This window comes from Marmota monax, unplaced genomic scaffold (genome assembly GCF_021218885.2).
Source record: "Marmota monax isolate L192 unplaced genomic scaffold, Marmota_monax_Labrador192_F-V1.1 WCK01_AAM20220418_F8-fsc00088, whole genome shotgun sequence".
Lineage (NCBI taxonomy): Eukaryota > Metazoa > Chordata > Mammalia > Rodentia > Sciuridae > Marmota > Marmota monax.
Genome location: NW_026694492.1, coordinates 6,964,022 through 6,982,168, shown reverse-complemented (window position 1 = coordinate 6,982,168; position 18,147 = coordinate 6,964,022). Strand labels below are relative to the sequence as shown.

General features: G+C 46.2%; 1 protein-coding gene and 1 long non-coding RNA gene across 3 annotated transcripts in view; one reads left to right on the top strand and one right to left on the bottom strand.

The window, feature by feature from the left end:
• Window positions 1-14,256, top strand: part of Alpk2 (alpha kinase 2) — a 117,524-nt gene extending 103,268 nt beyond the window's left edge. Inside the window, exons 14-15 of one of the 2 annotated variants that reach the window (XM_058571355.1) lie at window positions 5,941-6,033; window positions 8,570-14,256. In XM_058571355.1, coding sequence (XP_058427338.1) covers window positions 5,941-6,033; window positions 8,570-8,777 — 301 coding nt within the window. In that variant the 3' untranslated portion in view covers window positions 8,778-14,256. The remainder of the gene's footprint in view (window positions 1-5,940; window positions 6,034-8,569) is intronic. The other variant, XM_046419425.2, reaches the window with a different exon arrangement.
• Window positions 1,212-17,869, bottom strand: LOC124075823 (uncharacterized). Its single transcript, XR_006846181.2, has 3 exons — window positions 17,587-17,869; window positions 14,471-14,588; window positions 1,212-5,236 (listed from the first exon to the last, which is right to left on the bottom strand). It is a non-coding gene; the product is annotated as an uncharacterized LOC124075823 (long non-coding RNA).
• Window positions 17,870-18,147: the final 278 nt, after the last annotated feature.

Here is an 18,147-nt window from a genome sequence, read left to right as displayed (position 1 = left end):
CAGAACACGTGCCACCTCAAGAAGGGGCTGGATGACTGCCTTCCCCCTCCTCCGGGCCCTGCTCTGCTCTTCTTCCCCAGGGCTCCCATCATAGAGCTCCCCTTGGGTTGGGGGTGCTTCCGCAGCAACAAGAACAGGAGCCCTGCTGTGTGCTGGGATATTCTAGGATGTTCTCGCCAGCGGGCCGGGTGCCCTTTCCTCCTTTCTCTCATGTTTATGCAAAAGGAGGAAACTCACAGCGTTCTGCTTTTTTTCCAGCTGGGTAGCTGAGGGAAGAAAGGACCAGCGCCGGTTTCCATGGAGGCAGCCCAGGCTGTTGCTTAGACTGAGGCCGAGGGAGGAGCCATGGGGCTGGATGATGAGGGCAGAGAGTGGGCAGGAGCTAGGGACAGGGAGCCTGTGAGCCCAGGTTTTGTACTAAGGAAGATGGAACATTGCAGCACTTGCTTGACCTTGATCTGATTCACACTCCGGGTGACCATGGGAGAACACACTGTCTGGATGAGGCACGAAGCCAGGGCCAAACACTAAGAGCCGACTTGGACAGGCCAGGGAGGGATGGTGGGGCCAGAACTGGTATCTGTCTTAGTCAGCTTTTTTCACCACTGTGATTAAAACACTGACAAGAACAACATAAAGAGGCAAAGTTTATCTTGGCTCATGGTTTCTAGAAGTTCAGTCTAACCAGGTGTGGTGGTGCACACCTTATATACCCAGAAGCTCAGGAAACGGAGGCAGGAGGATGAGAAGTTCAAAGCCAGCCTCAGCCACTTAGCAACTTGGTGAGACTTTGTCTCAAAATAAAAAATAAAAAGGGCTGAGGATCGTGGCTCAGTGGTTAAGTACCCCTGGGTTCAATAACTGATACCAAAAAAAAAAAAAAAAAAAAGAGTTCAGTCTACGGTCGACTGACCCTACAGCTCTAGGCTGGAAGTGGTGAGGCAGAACATCATGGTGGAAGAGTGTGTTGGAGGAATGCAGCTCAAGACACGGCAGTCAGGAAGCAAAGAACTCCTCTCACCAGGGACAAGATATCAACCTAAAAGGCAAACCCCCATGGACCTGCTTCCCCCAGCCAAACCCTTCCTGCCTACTACCCAGTTAATCCACATCAGTGGATTAATCCATTGATTAGGTCAAGGCACTTATTATTGAATCTTTTATCTATAAAAATTCTTGCATTATCTCATACATGAGCTTTTGGGGGTCACCTCAGATCTAAATTGTTAAAGTCCCCATGGAGTTTGTAGAGATTAGTTGCTGAAGGTCACCTGTCCAAAGAGACTCTTATAACACAACTTCTCTAGAAAACACAGATGTGGTTCCATTACAATGCATTTCTCACAGAATTTACATCACAGAATTTTTTTTTTCAAAGCATCTGGTGGGATTCTTGCTTCTTAGAACATATTTTTAGGAAGAACCAATTCACAGGGGGAAAAAAATGGCTGATTCACAAGGGTCCTCCAACCTTACCCCCCTCAAAACAGCCGCTCTTGCTGAGGGCAAGCTGTGAACTGATGGTGCTGAGCCCCATGAGCCCCAAGCCATGGTTCTGCTGTGAAACCTTCTCAGAATCCATGAGGAAGTGTGAAAACTTGTATCTTCTGGGGTCCTACAGCAGTTTATCACAGAATACTAACAATACTAGTTGGTGTGTTTGTCTGCCCTGCAAGATGGCAGTGTCTGGGAAAGAGCCACGTAGCTCAATGATCCCCTCTAGTTTTCCTATAGTGTCTGACATATGGTTGGTGCCTGTTGAATGAAGGAGTGAATCAATATACAAGAAGAAATGAAAGGTATTGATGGAATTTCAGGAATTACTAGATGTTTCCATAGTGGGAGACCTCTCTCATCTTTCTCCTTACATTATAAGTGACAATCTGTCCTACAATGCACAAATCCAGCCTTGGCTTTATCCTACACACACACACACACACACACCCCAAAGTTGGGCTTTGTTTTACCTAACCTGCTCCCTCAAATGGAATTCCTTGCCCTTGTAGCCATTTCCTATATATTAATTTTTTTCAGAAAGGATATGAACTAAAACTGTTATAAACAGCTTTCCAGCTTGCTTCTAAAAGGGTTATTGACTTATGGGGGGGCCTTCTATATAGATTTTTTCTTGCCTTATTAAGTTTTCTTAAAGTGAGCCCTTTATGAATCAATTCAGGAACATTGCTTTCTTCATCATGGCCAGAATCCAGCAGCTCTGCAGCCGGCTCTCGCCCCTCCCACTCTGGCTGTGTATGAAGGCAATCCCTTGCAGAGGGAAGCCTGGAGCAAACCAACTGGGGGAAAGCCAGCTGCACGGTCCAGTGGTGCTGTTTGTGAGTCTGCAAGTCTGAGCCATCCTTTATCAGGGTGAGAAGAGAGAAAAATCATTTTCCAGCAAGAAATGGTCTCACACAGCGTCTAACACAAAGCAAGTGTCAACACTTGGTTGAGTGAGCACAGGACTGTGGAAACAGGCACCTACTTACCTCTTCCTCAAGTAGAACATCAGTGTGACTTGATTATGTTGTCTGATGCAGGCTGCAAGTTGTGCCTGTGTCCTGCTTTAAAGGTAAAGACCTTTCCAAGGTCAAATGGGAATGATTTGAGATCTCTCAAGACTTTGAGTAGTTTTTGTCCTTGTGACTCAAAGTGAGGCCCTGGGTCACTCTGAGCTTGTTAGCAATGCAAAACTTCAAACCCCACCCAAGACCTACTGGATCCAGACCAGCATTTTAACAAGATCTCTGGGTAATCTGCACCACTCTCAGCCAGGAATACATTTATTGTTCTACTGCAGGGGTTCTGAGAGGATGGCTAGTTAAACAAACAAATAGAGGTAGGTTAGGAAATTATGCTAATCACAGGTTAAAGATAGTTAAATTTAGTCCAATTCAGCAGAGCTAAGGTTTCTAAAAATGGAAATATATGGGGAAAAAAAATCTCCAAATCCACACTCTTCAATCCATTGTATTAGGTTCTTAGGGTTGCCGTAATTATTCACCACCATTTAAAGGCTTAACTTGTTAGGAATTTATGGTCTTGTAGTTCTGGAGGGTAGAAGTCTGAAAGCAAGGTGTTGGCAGGGCTGGTTCCTTCTGGAGAGGCTAAGGAAGAGCTGTTCCTTCCTGTTCCCAGCCTCTGATGGGTGCCCAGTCCTCAGTGTTCCTTGGCTTGTAGGCGCATCACCCCAATCTCTGCCTCACACGTCATGTGGCCTTCTCCTCATGTGCCTCTATCTTTTCTTGTACAGATGCCAGTCTTACTGGATTAAGGGCCCTGCCTATTCTAAGATGACTTCATTCTAAGTAATGACATCTGCAACATTATTTCTTAGATAACAGCACACTCTGAGCTTCTGGGAAGTATGTGACTTTGGGGGATGCCATTCAACCCCATAATCTAGCCAGCAAGAAAAACAGTGTGCATTTCTGCAGTGATGGCCATGTAACAGAGCTATCATGAATGTCCAGATTTGTGGTCACCTCCAGTCCCGAGGGCAACAGATGGCATGTGTGGCGTGCAAAGTGGGCCCCAGCAGGAGGACTGTGTTTCCCATTGCTTGGGTAGATGAGAGCTTGCCGAACTTGAACTTTGAATAAATCCAGGGTTAACTGGCCTAGAAACATTAGAACACCACTCTGTTTTTCTCCCAAGCAAGCATGGTAATGGCTGCTGCTTTGAGAGAACAATAGGTCAAAGCAGAGGCCCAACCTCTTGGCTGAGGCAGAGATGAAGTGAAGGAGAAAGAGTCTTAATTCTGTAGATGCTGGGAAGCAAAAATCAAGCCCCAAAACAAACAAATCCACAAAAGCTGTGAGACAGAAGTTTGCTGTTACCCGAGAGGCCAAATGGAAAGTCCGACGTTACAAGGGGAATACACTGGCTTGGATGTAGTTTGAGTGTTTCCCCTAAAGGTTCACCTTTTTGAAAAGTGGTCTCTAGTGTGGTGGTGTTGAGAAGGTGGGATCCTTAAGAGACAGGGCCTAGGGAAGGTGATTAGGTTGTGGACGTAGGGCCCTATTAATGCTGGTCTCGTGGAATAAATTAGTTTCATGATAGTGGGTTGTTATATAGGAAGGCCACTCCACATACTTGGCCCCTTCAAAACTCAACTATTTCTCCTTCAACTTTCCTATATTATAATATAATGCCGCCAGGAGATCCTTATCAGGATGCCAATGCCATGTATGAATCCTCTGGCCACCAGAATCATCAACCAAATCCATCTCTTTTCTTTATAAAGTATCCAGCCTCAGGTTTTTGTTACAGCAACAGAAAACAAACTAATATAGAGAAAGAAAGAAATGTACTGAAATGGATATAAAAACCCACCCTGGGCAAGACTAAGTATCTGAGAATGAAGCTGGGATCCATTCATTTGGTCTTGAATATTAATAGAAAAAGCCTGCCCTGGACAGGAGTCCTGGGCATATAACACAATGTCCTGGGAAAGGTCATGGCCTGTGGAGGCACCACTAATTCCATGGAAAATCTAGGAAGATGCAGGGACAAGATTGGAGGAATTCCTTCTTGTGGCATGGAGCCCAAAGGGCTCCAGGGAGATTATACTCCATCTGGGACTCACAGGGAGTTGGAGGCTGGGAGAGGGAAGGGCTGCCTTGGCCCTTGGGCCTTACTGTGCCCATACGGGGTCATCTCAGTCAACCCTGAGTTGAGTCTCTGCTGTCTGCTATTAGCATTCTCTGAGGATCTAAGATAAAAGGTTAAGCAGAAGAAAAGGAAGGAGTTGGATTCCTGGAAGAGATCTGTGCTTCTCTGGGCTACCCAGAAGTCATGCTCCTCTGAGCAAACTCTGCTCTTTCCATTCCAGAGTTGGAACCATTAGATAAGGGCTTGCTTGTTACCCAGCATTAGCATCTAGTCACAAGGCAGTGCTTAAAGGAGGAAGCCGTGACCTTTCTGGGAGGCCACAGCATAAGGTAGTTGTTTTTCATGTTTGCAGAGATGAGATGTTTGAAGGTTTAAAAGCCCCAAGCAGTCCTTACATGAATGACCAGGACTTATTTTTGATGTGCTTGAACCGGGAGGCTGTCGCTGTCCATAACATTCCCAGCTTGTCTGAGATGTTTGGGAATTGGTGAGAAGCAATTAGGCCTCTGCAGAAGGGAAGAGGCTACCATGGTGTCTGACAAGCAGGCTCAGCTGGCCTCGTGTGTCCCCAGGGCGTGCTCAGAAAGAGCAGAAGGGCTGGCATTTCGACCTTTTCTGGGATCTCCTATAGAGAAAGATAGAGATGTAAAAATGACATGCTTAGCAGGAGAATTTTCCCTACTCTGCTAGATTCAACTCCTGTCTTTGTTTGACTTTTTTTCCCCCAACAAATGAACTTGACTTATAGAGGCCACGTCATTTTTCAGAAAGAAATGGACTGTGGGCTCCCCAGGGCAGAGCACGCCCTAGCAGGGAGGAGGAGAGGGCAGGCAGGATTTGTAGCAAGCCCATCAGGATGCAACTGTAGCTCTAGAAAGGAAAGAGCTTTCACACCTAAAGGGCACAAACCCAGCTTGGATGGTAGGAAAGGAGCACAGTCCACTCCCCCTTCATTCCAGCTGTGTGGACACCGACTTCTTCATACAGCCATCGCATCTACATCATGCCAGGGTTGCAGACTTCTTCTTACCAATTTGTGTCTGGTTTTGGTAGTTAGAAATGGTCTGAACTCTCACCCCAGCAGAGCTAGCCCTGTGGTTCTGCCAGCCATGTGCTAGCACGAGGCCCCCCATGCAGAAGGGTTCTGCGTTTGGATTAATGCTCTGTTGTTTTTCTCCTGGAATTTTTCATTATTTTTGAACAGGAAATTCATCTTTTCATTTTGCCCTGGGCCCTGCAAATCATGTCAATGGCCAGGCACACCCTGTTTCTCTCCTTTCCTCTGAAAATCCCTCATTCTTTGGTCTCAACTTTAACATCCTTTCACAGGAAGATCCCAGCATCTGCACCGCTTATAATAGTGATGAATATAAGAAGGCCAATAGCAACTGAATCTTCTCTATGTGTCAAGTACTTAGCCAGGTGGGGTTTTTTCTTTTTTGTGTGTGTGCATTATAATTATACGTAATCGTGGGATTTATGGTTACATATTTGTGCATGCACACAATATAACAACACAATTTGGGTCAATATTGTTCCTCAGTATTTCCCCCCACCCTCTCTTTTCCCCTTCCCTTGGTTGTTCCTCCTCCTCCCCCTCATTCTCCTCCTCCTCCTCCCCCTCCTCCTCCTCTTCTTCCTCCTCCCCTCCCCCTCCTCGTCTCATAAGATTCCCCCACTTTTTTTTTTTAATTTTTTCTCTCTAGTTTCCACATAGAAAACACATGACTTTCTGAGTTCAGCTTATTTAGCTTAACATAATACTCTCAAATTCCATCCATATTCCTGCAAGTGACAAAATTGCATTCTTCTATATGGTTGAATAAAACTCCATGGGTATGCATGTTTCTTTATCTGTTCCACCACCTAGGCTGGTTCCATAGTTTGGCTCTGTGAGTTATGCTGCTAGAAACACGGGTATGTATATATCACTATAGTTTGATGACTTTAATTCTTCAGGATAAATACAAGGAGTGGTGTAGATGGGTCATATGGTGGTTCCATTCTTAGTCTTTGGAGAAGCCTCTTTATTGATTTCCATAGTGGTTGTACTAATTTACAATCCCACCAACAGTGTAAAGGTGTTCCTTCTTCTCTACATCCTCTCTAGCATTTATTATTGTCTGTGTTCTTGACGGCTGCCATTCTAAATGGAGTGAGATGAAATCTCAGTGTAGGTTTCACTTTCATTTCCCTAATTGTTGAACATTTTTTTCATATATCTGTTGACCATTTGGATGTCTTCTTTTGAGAAGTGCCTGTTGAGTTCCCATTTAATTGCTTATTTGCCTTTTTGGTGTTAAGTTTTTTGAGTTCTTTATATATTCTTGATATTAATTATCTGTCAGAAGAGTACCTAGCAAAGATTTTTCTCCCATTCTGTAGGCTCCCTCTTCACATTCTTAATTGTTTCCTCTGCTGTGTAGAAGCCTTTTAATTTGATGCCATTCCATGTTCATTTTTGGCCTTGTTTCCTGAGCTTTGGGGTCCTGTTGAGGCAGTTGTTGAGCTGGGTAGTTTGTATGGATTCTCTTACTTCATCCTCTCGACAACCCTACGGGCTAGGTGTTACTATTTTTTCCATTTTAAAGATGAGAAAACTGATAGCAGATCAGAGAGGCTTAATGTCTTACTAATCCAGCAGTAAGTGCTTCACCTGCATCGCATGTCACCATAATGATGTGACATCTGTCTCCTTCCCTAGACAACAAGTGACATGGGGTTAATAGCTTGCTTGTCCTCTGTTGTACCTGTCCCCTCTAGCACAGAGCTTGGCTAGGTACTGTATAGAAGCTGGGGGAGGAAAGTAACTGTCCCTTCCTCATATATGTCTGTATTTTCAAGGACATAGCCCAGACACAAGACAACAGGAGAACATTGAAAAAACTCTTTGAACAACCACCCCGGAGTTTGTTTTTAGACCATCCTCTGGGTGTGGAGTTTCCCTGGATTGGGTGTTGGGAGCATACCAGTGAGGAGAGGGTGCTGGCCTCTGCTCTGCCCTCGTGGGTTTGCAGTGTAGGGAGGGAGAGACATTAAGCAACTCCTCCTCTGGCAAGGTCAGATTGTGCGTGTCAGAGTGCTGTGAGGTGGAGGTGCTCCCTTTGGATATCCTGCAGCTGGGAATGTGGCTTGGTTTTGAGGTCAGGAAGGGTTGTTAGAGGAAGCAGAATAAGTGGAGGACTGAAGACAGGAAGGACAAGAGAAGGGAGCAGGGCCATCCCTTGCAGAGGGAATGGTCTGGGCAGAGACACCTGGAAGATACCGCGTGATTACTTCCAAGACTGAAAGGAGGTCAGGGGTGGGGAGAGGTGACCAGCCAGGGGCACTGCAGGCAGGGTTGGAACTTTGACTTCATCTTAACAGAAGTGGAGTTTTAAGCAGGGGAATGGCATGACTCATGTGTTGTAGAGGTCACTCTGGTGGCCATGTGCAGAATGCATCAATGGGCAGGGGCCAAGTGAATGCAAGATGGGCCATGCAGGTGTATGAACAGATTTCTTCTAAGTGTTTATTTATGGGTGACACACATTGAAGTACAAATTCCTTTGGATTCAAGGGAGCTCATCTGTGGTGAGAGGGAAGACCATTTCAGGAAGGTGCCAGTCTTGGGCGACTGTATGGCTGGTGTGCACATTCACTCTGTTCAGCCATGTTCTTCTCTAAGGGAGTGTTCCTGGAGTCAGTGCATGTGGAACACAGGGATTCTCTGGTGGCTGGCAGAGAGACATGCATGGTCACTTTCCAGCTACAAAATAAGCAGCAATACTCTGCTACCCTTAGAAATTCTGTCAAGAGCCCTGGAGGTCTAAGCTTTCAACCAGCTTTCCTGATGGATCTTGTGAATCTGCAGGTGGAGAGGGAGACTTGGGGACCTGGGAATTTGTCCAGAATTTTCTTTCTAAACTGGTGAAGTGTCCTGTTTTAAAATCCATTTCCTTTCCCCACAAACTTACAGGTACAAAGGATTTAAAGGCAACTGTTCCATGACCTTCATCGATCAGTTTAAAGCACTACACCAGTGTAACAAGTATTGTAAAATGCTGGGGCTGAAATCCCTTCAAAACAACACCCAGAAACCCAAGAGGCCAAGCATCGGGAAAAGCAAAATTCAGACAGCGGTGAAGAAGCCAGAGCCCGGGACCCCAGCAGAAAAGAAAACCTAGCACCCCTCAGTAGCGGGGGCCTCCAGCCAGCAGCACATGGGCTTGGGAGTGAAAATCACCCACACAGGAGACTCCTTGCAGAGTGTGCGGCCGTCCTTACTCCCACCAGAATCTGCCCCAAGATGCTTCTATACTAGTCACCTGCCATCTGCTAAAGTGATTTTGGGACAGATTTGTGACCAGACTCGTGGAGAGACTACATCAGTCGTCAGCGTCAAAGGCAGTCCGCTCTCTGTACACACAGCATGTTGGCACCAACTTGGTGTCACGTACCTCTTTGTCTATTTGCACGTGGTTTTGTTGTCAAAGACTTGGTGCTGAGCAGGGTCCGTTCCAAGCCCCAATGCTTCTCGTCCCTGCCTAATCGGGGTTTCCAGACATATCTAGCTGTGATGGGAACAGAATCATGAATGTCAAGTTGCTGCACCAGTGTCCACGATGCTGCTGCTGCTGTGGGTGGTGGCTTCTGGAACACAAGGCCACTTCCCACCTTGTTCACACAGCCAGTGACAATTTTCTGTTTTGACAAATTCACGTTTAAACAAAAAGCGTAAGCTGCATATGTCATCATAGACACTTGTTCTTTGGAATTTGTGCCGTATTTCACATTCCCCCAGGACTTAGTCATTTAGTCATTTCCTAATAGATTTGCTGGAGCACAAAATATTCGTGTCTGTGTTTTCCCTTGTTCTTACATTGCAATTTAGGTTCCGTCACTTTCTACTCGGCTCCTTAACTCTGGTCTCCCTAAACCCCGGACTGACTCACAGCGTGTTGCAGGGGAAGGCAGGGGCTGATCCTGGCCTGAGCTCACAGGGATCCTGCCCTCCCCGACTGCGTGCTGTCTCCTTCCCTATGTATTCCTATATAACATTCTGGGAAAAGCAAAAACTGGAGGGGAACATGTGTGCAGTCCTCTTACAGGGGCAGTTGGCCTTCACTAGAGAACTCTTGACTTCTTTAGCTTTAAAATAATTTCCTCAAGCTAGGGATTTTGTTAAAAAAGACAGCATAGTTGATATTTTTGTTTAAAGAGGAATTTGAGCCAGCGCAGTGGTGCATGCTTGTAATCCCAGTGGCTGGGAAGGCTGAGACAGGAGGATCATGAGTTCAAAGCCAGCCTCAGCAAAAGCGAGGCACTTAGCAACTCAGTGAGACCTTATCTCTAAATAAAATATAAAATAGAGCTGGGGATGTGGCTCAGTGGTTGAGTGCCACGGAGTTTAATCTCTAGTACCAAAAAAAGAAATTTGAAGAAGAAACCCTTGTCAGTTATAGTTCATATTTTTTCAGAAAATTTACCCATTTCCAGCCTTTCTATGAGGTGACCTTTTGCTTGCTATTCCCATAAAGATCATATGGATGCATTTAATAGTAGAGTTCTAGAAAGTTCCTTAATAGTAAACAAAAATAGCACGTTTTGGTTCTCTATCCATCCGTCCATCCATCTGTTTATCCACCTGCCTATCATCTATCTATATATGTACAACCAGACCCTTCTTGACAGACCAGACAGTTTTTGGTAATAATTTATAGTTCTATGTTTAAAAAAAATCAGCACAAGTATGGGAAGGTATAAAATGAAGAGCAAAATCACCCTGGCACCCTCCTCTCCTAGCTGGCTTTGAATCCTGACTTGGAGAGGACAGTTGGAGGGAAAGGATTTTCTGCTCCCAGATTTTGTGCATTTGCAGTCAGTGCACGGTGTGCTTCTCCTGGATCTGGATGTCCCTGCTCCTTTCACAGATGCATAGGTTTTTGTTTTTGTTTTCAAAGTGCCTGTATTGTTGACCATAATCTGATTTCATCTGTTTACAGACATTTGGAGGCTCAGAGACAGAAGGGGCTCTGCAGTGGGATTTGACCCAGCCAAGGCTCTTGGGGATGGTCCTGTGTAGCTGTGTGACCATCTGTCTGCCACCCAAGCCCTTATGTCCTGAAACAAAGTTCTGTTTCCTTACACAGTGAACAGGGTGAGCATGGAACGGGCTCTCCTATACTAAAGATGGGGTTCTAGGGCCTCATAAATGTTCATCCCCCACTGTGGTGGTTTTGGTTCAGTTTGCAACCCATCTGGTTTCAGTGGATTCTCCCACTGGTCTCCATAAGGGTGCAGCGTTAGAAAGACTCCAAATACAATGCCTCCTCAGCCCAGCCCTGAGCTAGGAGGGCACAGTGGGTCCAGCTGGGGATTTTGTACCTTCTGATGCCTGCAGGGTGGTCACATATGTACATGTCTCAGTTTCCTGATGGGCTCGACAATGCAGATCTGTGATGGGCAGATCACAAAAACGAATGAAAGATTCATGAAAATGGGCCTGTGTTTTCAATGGCAGGTTTGTCACTAATTAGAATGGCAGGCACACGATGACTTCTTGCCAGTAGGCATGGTGTTCTGGAGAGGTCTAGCGTTGGATGTGTGCAGGGCTGGCTTGTATTAATATTTCATGGTATCTCATTGTCCCGGCCTTCCCAGCCGTGTTTCTGACAAGCCTCATAAAAGCAAAGGGTTTCAACAGAGTCGTATTAAAAAGAATGCCAAAATAAGTAACCATTATTTTCTAATTACAAAGCACTCTCCTTTCTAAATATACATCCTGCTTTGTGTGTGTTGGGCTTGTGTTCAACTGGAGGCAGATGGGAGGGGCTTGCACCAGCCCGGTGCCTGCTAGTTTTCTCTGTATACGTTCTGCTCTGGGGGGACCATGTGTGCCAAATGGAACAGAGCAGCCTTTCTCTGCCATTTAGATCTGCAGATGCCACTTGGGCTTAACTAGTTTTTAAAAAAAATTTTTTAAAGAGGCATAAAACCTTTGTCTGTCTCCCAGTACACAATTTAGTTTCCACCTGTTTGCCAAAATCCAGGCAGATCTGAAATCACTGAGAGTCTCCTTGTTCTGAGGTAATTTTTAAAAGCTGAAAACCAAGACAGAAGCCAATTTCATCCATAGGATTGTGTGGGCCCAGCCTTCAATTTTATGATGTGATATGCAAATATTTATAGGAATTAATTATGTCAATTGATCAAGTTTTTTTTTTTTTTTATTTTGCTTTTCATGAGAGGCCCAAATAGTCTTGGATAGATTAATCATCTCAGAGAGTTTTTTTTCCACCTCAAGAAAAGCCAGTCTTTTGGGCTGGGGTTGTGGCTCAGTGGTAGAGCGCTTGCCTCGCATGTGTAAGACACTGGGTTCAATTCTCAGCACCACATATAAATAAATGAATAAAGGTTCATTAACAATAAAAAAAATTACTTAAAAAAAAAGAAAAGCCAGTGTTTCAACTTTTTTTTTTTTTTGGTACTGTGTATTGAACCTAGGGGCACTTAACTCTGAGCCACATTCCCAACCCTTTTTCATATTTTATTTAGAGACAGGGTCTTGCTGAGTTGCTTAAGGCCTTGCTAAGTTGCTGAGGCTGACCTTGAACTCACAGACTCCTGCCTCGGCCTCCCAAGCTACTGGGATTACAGGCATGCACCACCACACCCAGCAGTCTTTTGGCTTTCTGTTTCATGGCCCAGAAGTATCAGAAGCAACTCTGCTAGGGAGATCCCTCCTCCATCCCCCTCCATCCCATTATCTCCCCTCTGATGATACCTGCACGGAATGGCAGGTAGTGGCTTGTGGTTTTGCTGTTGTGAGCCATTCCAGGACTGTTTCCAGGCAGGAACAAAGTGCCACAACTCTTAGGAGATTTAGCAACTGAAATTTATGGTCTCAGTTGGGCTGAAGTCCTGCATAGAGGTGTGAGAGGCTCTTCTCTAGGCCTGTCTCCTGGTCTCTGTAGTCTTGTGGCCAGTGGTAGCTTAACTTGTCCTCACATATGTTCTCCCTGCGTCTGTCCCAATTTCCCATTCTATGTGGACCCCAGCCATATTGGATTAGGGTCCACCTTAATGACCTCAGCCTAACTTGGCAAAACAGCATCTCTTCAAATAATATTGTATTCTGAGGTACTGGGGGGGGGAGGCAATTCAATCCTCATCTTTCACCTCTACATGCACTTCTGGCCAGTCTGTTCAGGCTCAGGTGCAGGTGGCAGTAAGTAGAGATGGTGTCTGCCAATCCCTTCATTGACCCTCTTTCCTGGCCTCGTGGTGGTCCTGAGGTTCCTTTTGTAGAGTTTTAGGGAAATCTCTCCCCTCTATGCATTGCTGTAGCACACCTGCCTCACATGCCAGCGCCTGGGCCAACACCCAGGCTGCCTTCTCCCTGTCCAGCCCTCCTGCAGAGTGACCTCAACGGTCTCATGGAAAAATCTGTCCCAAGAGCTCTCTGCCAATAAAATTGTACCACGATCTTGCAGTCAATTCCGTGTTAGTAATAAGAGGCTGCTTTTGTTCTTAGAGCCTCCAGTGGCTTTCTGTCTCCCTCAGATCGAAAGCCACACTCCTCACACAGGTCAATGGGATCCTCCCGGATCTCCCAAATACCTCCCACCTCGTCTCACTGATGCTTTGCTCAGCGCCAGCAACACTGGTCTTCACGCTCTCTTTTGAGCTCCCCAGCCTTGGGCGGGGGAGGGGGGGGTTGCGTTTTCTGTATCTTCTGGAATGTGCCTCTCAAGTATCTGCTCATAGGTCACTTTCTCAGACAGTTCTTCCCTGACCATCCTATTTAAGATTGCAGGCCCCTCCCCCAGCTCCTCTTACCTCTTCTCTGCTTTGTGCCTTGTCATCGCCATGGGACATAACAGACTTTTTTTTTTTTTAATTGTCTATCTCCTCCATGCCACAATGGCATTTTTCTGTGAGCAAAATTTTTTTCTTCCTGTTTTATTCACTACTGCATCTCAATATTTAGAAGATGACCAGCATGTAGAAGACACTTTGATATCAATTTTTTCACCCATCTGTGCATGTTACCCCACCCATGCTGGTGTTCTCAGATGGAGAAGTTTGACCTCCTCCCTTAGGAAAATGTAATTAAAATCTAGCTTCCCTGGATCCTTGGCACAATTATTAGACCGAAAACCTTCCTAAAGCAGAAGGGCAGCCTGAGCAATGAGTCTCCAGGCCCTTCTAACACTAAACTGCTACGTGAGTTTAGAGAGCAACAATCCCTCTGAATCCCAATTGCCCAATCTGAAAAATGGGTATGTCATGATACCTATCTTGTAGGGATGTGAAAATTAATTCATGTACAGAAAAAAACTGACTTAGGGTGGCATTCCATAAATATGAATCATTATTGTAGCTATAAAACTTTGTATTTTTAAAATGTTTTAAAATATTTTTTTAGTTATAAATGGACAGGATACCTTTATTTTAGTGATTTATTTTTAAATCAAACCCAGGGCCTCGTGCATGTAAGGCAAGTGCTTTATCACTGAGCTACAACCCCCAGACCTTGTGTTTTTTAGAGAAGACCTACATGTAGAAATATCTGTACTTCATTCATAATAGATAAATGAGTTTCATAAATCATTTTACTATTCACTGGAGGAAACAGTACAATAAAACATTACTGAAAAATGACTTACAACTGTAAATTAACTGTATTTTTCACTATTGTTGTTATTTAAGAAAATGAGAAGAAATTATGCCATGTATGGTTTATGTAATAATTTTTGTTTAAGGTTCAGTTTTCAGAAGTTCTCAGCCTACCCTGTAGAGGCCCTCTGTCAGCCCACTCCAGGGTTCTTGGCATTTGAGTTTTGATTGTTGTGCCACACGTCTTTCAAAAACTTACTTTGAAGCATCAAGTCTCTTGTTGCCTAAAACTGGTCCAGGAATTGCTGGTTTCAGACAGGTACCTCTCTGATCCGTAGGCTTTCCCACTTCCTGTTCCTCGGTCATCTTCCATCTTTCTAAAAGTGGTGAATTTTGAATAGAGCATCAGCAGAGGTGATGGACCAGCAGAGAGAAGAAAGAAAGGGGGCCCATATGGGGAGACTCTCAGGAGATCCCCCAGGGAGGAATTCTCAGAAACAAGGACACAAGGAGGTGTTCCACCAGGAAGGAAGGAGGAGTAGGCTAGGGTTGGCTCCAGGTAGCCTTTGCTGGCTGGCCGGGGATCTTGGCCTGTTTATGTGGGCTTCATGGGTACTGGGGCCTTAGTTGTGGACATGGGCTGAGCTGCTGGAACCTGGAGATGCTTGCCTTGTGGCAATCGAAGGGAGGAGCAGAGACTGGGGCCCCTGACCACCTGAGGCATCTCTGAGCCAGCAAGGCACCATCTCCAGGGGGGGCTCCGAAGCACGTCAGGGGAGCTAGAGTGACCCAATGCCATGAACTGAAGTTTGAGTTTATCCAAGTTCATCTGCTGAGATCCTAACCCCCACGATCATGGTATTAGGAGGTGGAGCCTTTGGGAGATGATTAGGACCTAAGGGTGGAGCCCTCATGCATGGGATTAGGGCCTCATAAAAGAGGCTCCAGAGAGACCCCTTGTATTTTCCACCACATGAGCTTAAACATTGAGAAGACACCATCTACAAATCAGGAAGTGGGACACTGCTGACTCCATCTCGGACTTCCAGCCATAGACTTGTGTTTATAAGCCACCTAGTCCAGGATGTTTTGTTATAGCAGCCTGAGTGAACTAAGACACCCAGAGACAGAGGGAAGAAGAACAATGTGGAAAGCAAACTAGGCGGATCCATTTCAGCATCCAGAAACTTCTTTTTTGAGGCAGTTCCTACATTGACTGAGAGTGCAATGGGGCAGGGGGGGGGGGCGGGGGTGGTGGTGGCTGGTGGTAGGAAAGCCCTGGCAGTTCCGGTCAGGCAGATGGATTTCAAGAGTAGGAACCAAAATGCAAATCATCTGGCAAACAGTAGCCCCAGATATTTCTCAGAATCAACAGACATCAGAAAATTTGTCCCTCAGTAATTAGTTCACTTGGTACTGCCATGGCTTCCCCAGAGACGGTCTTGTTTTATCACGGTTTATATCTGTATTTATATGTCCTTCTAACGGTGCCTCATGATATGGTCTTGAAGATCAATACAGCTTTTACTGTTGTCTCCATGTCTGTGTTACAGGAAACCAATAAATCAAACCAATCCCTCACTGCCCCAGATGACTGAGGATTTAAATTAGATGTGGTCCTGGGCCCATAAATCATCTTCTCCCCCTCTGCCTCCCAGGGACAGGATTGAGATGAGGGAGAAGCCTTCTCTGGGCCCCTTGCCCACACAGGAAGATATAGATGATCCCACTTAGCCCTGCCTTCCTGTCCCCTGTCTTGGCTGCTCCACCTCCTAGAGTCCAAATTCCCCGTATACTCATTTATGTAGCAGAGGGAGCCCCCAAAGCCTGATGGAGCAAAAGCCTCTGCTGTCAAGTCCTGTTTTAAATATCCTGGGGGAAGCAGAGGGCTGCCTGCCTAGAAAAATCCTCCCGGTGGGTGAGATTTTTGAGGTTCCACTTGCCCTCCTATCTGGGGACTCTGGGCATTATCTTTGATTCTTAGGTCAGTATTTCCTGGAGAACAATTTTTTAAAAGCAAATACGACATTTTCCTTTGAATACTGGACGAATCCCCTTAGTTTTTGCCATTTATTTATTTATCTATTTCTAGAAATGCCTTCTCTGGGCTCTCTCTAGATCTCCACCCGATTCCTCAGGGAACCTCTCCCCCGTCAGCCCACTAAGCCAGACTTCTTCAGTCTTGGCTGGCCACTGGAATACTGAGGGCTTCAGAAAATACTCCTATGAGGTCGCACCCCAGGGCTTCGGACTGAAGTGGTCTGGGGGGAACTTGAGCATTGGGGTTTTGAGCTGACTTTTCCTCACTTTGGCGATAGGATATGATGCAGCAGCAACCAGGGGACTGGCCCAGGTAGAGTGCTGGCTTATGTTTGAGTGGCATGTGGCTATGGACAAAGCACACAGGAGTACCATCCCAATTGCCACCAGCCTTTTACTGAGGTATGGTGGCATAAGTGGCCAGTATCACACACCCAAGGACATGTCTGAATGCTTATCTTTGTCCAAGTCACCAAAGAAGCACACCACACCCTGAATCCTGGGAGAAAAAAACCAAGCATGGATTTGCGAAATGTTCCAGGGCAGAAGCCCATACTCAAGCTTATTTTCCTTTTTAGATTCCAAGGCTGAAGCAGACCACTGGGCTTTTTTCCCACCCAGGAGGAGGGCAGGGTGGCCCAGGATGGGCCTGTGAACAGGGGTCTCACTGGCGAACTTCTCTTTGATTTTGAAGACCTAAGCTTCAGCCACAACTCAGACTCCCTTGCTGCTAAGAGTAGTCAGATACCACAGTTCTGTACAGTGATATCTAATCAGAGGGGTTTGGGTGGGGCCTCCTGAGGGAGAGGATAGGGCTAGGCAGGGCCCTCCTTTTGTTTACTTTTTTGGTTTCCTGTAAGTGTTTCCTTTGGGGGAGATGAGTGTTCTGTGGCCACCAGGAGCAGATTAGATGGACATCCAGAAGGAGACTTCATTGCTGAGGACACTGTGTATCTGCTGTCCAAAGCTCTCTACCTCCATTTTTTTTTTTTTAAAATCATGGCGGGGGGGGCGGGGGGGGGGCGGGGGGGGGGGGGGGGGGGCGGGACGGGGCGGGAAGAAAGATCCATTTTTCCAGGCACGGTGGAGCAGGCCTGTAATACCAGCGGCTCGGGAGGCTGAGGCAGGAGGAGTGCAAATTCAAAACCAGCCTCAACAACTTAGCAAACCTCTAAGTAACTTAGTGAGACCCTGCGCACCTGAGTTCAATCCCTGGTACCAAGGGGAAAAAAGATCCATTTATCTAAATCACTTGTTACTTGGTACGCACCTTTACCTCTGATGTACATGTTTAAGAACAAAGTTCTCCAAGCCATTCAAAGCACAGCACCTTACCTCCTTTTACTGCAGTGCTCCACCCTTGCACCAGCATCGGGGCGTTGTTAGTGTGCTTTAGCACTCACGTCTGGGTCCCTCGCAGGGTCTTAGGGGGGCGTGGCCGGGGCGTGGCCTTTCTAGCTCGGGGCGAGTCTAACGATACAGCCAGCGTTGAGGACACGCACTCTTTTCCCTTCCAAAGAGGAGTAATTGGTTGATTGATCGCTTCAGTCACTCTCAATAAACACTGAAGAGAACCACAGTAAACCAGGCTTCCACCCCGGAGGTTTCAAATCTGAGCCTGCATCCGAATCCCGGAAGGTTGTTCAAACGCAGGTGCTGCCCTAGCAGAGTTTCTGATTTCAGGGATCTGTGGTTTGCCAGATGATTTGCATTTCTAACAAGCTCCCAGGTGATGCTGGTATGCTGGTCAGGAGCGCAGCGGTTGCTGGTGAAGTGTGTTTTCTTTTGTCCCCAGCCTCCTTCTCTGTGCCCGTTGCCTGCCCTCCCCACCGCTGGCGCCCCAGTAGGTCTTGGATTTGCTTTACTCTTCCCCTCTATGGAAAGGCGAACACAAAG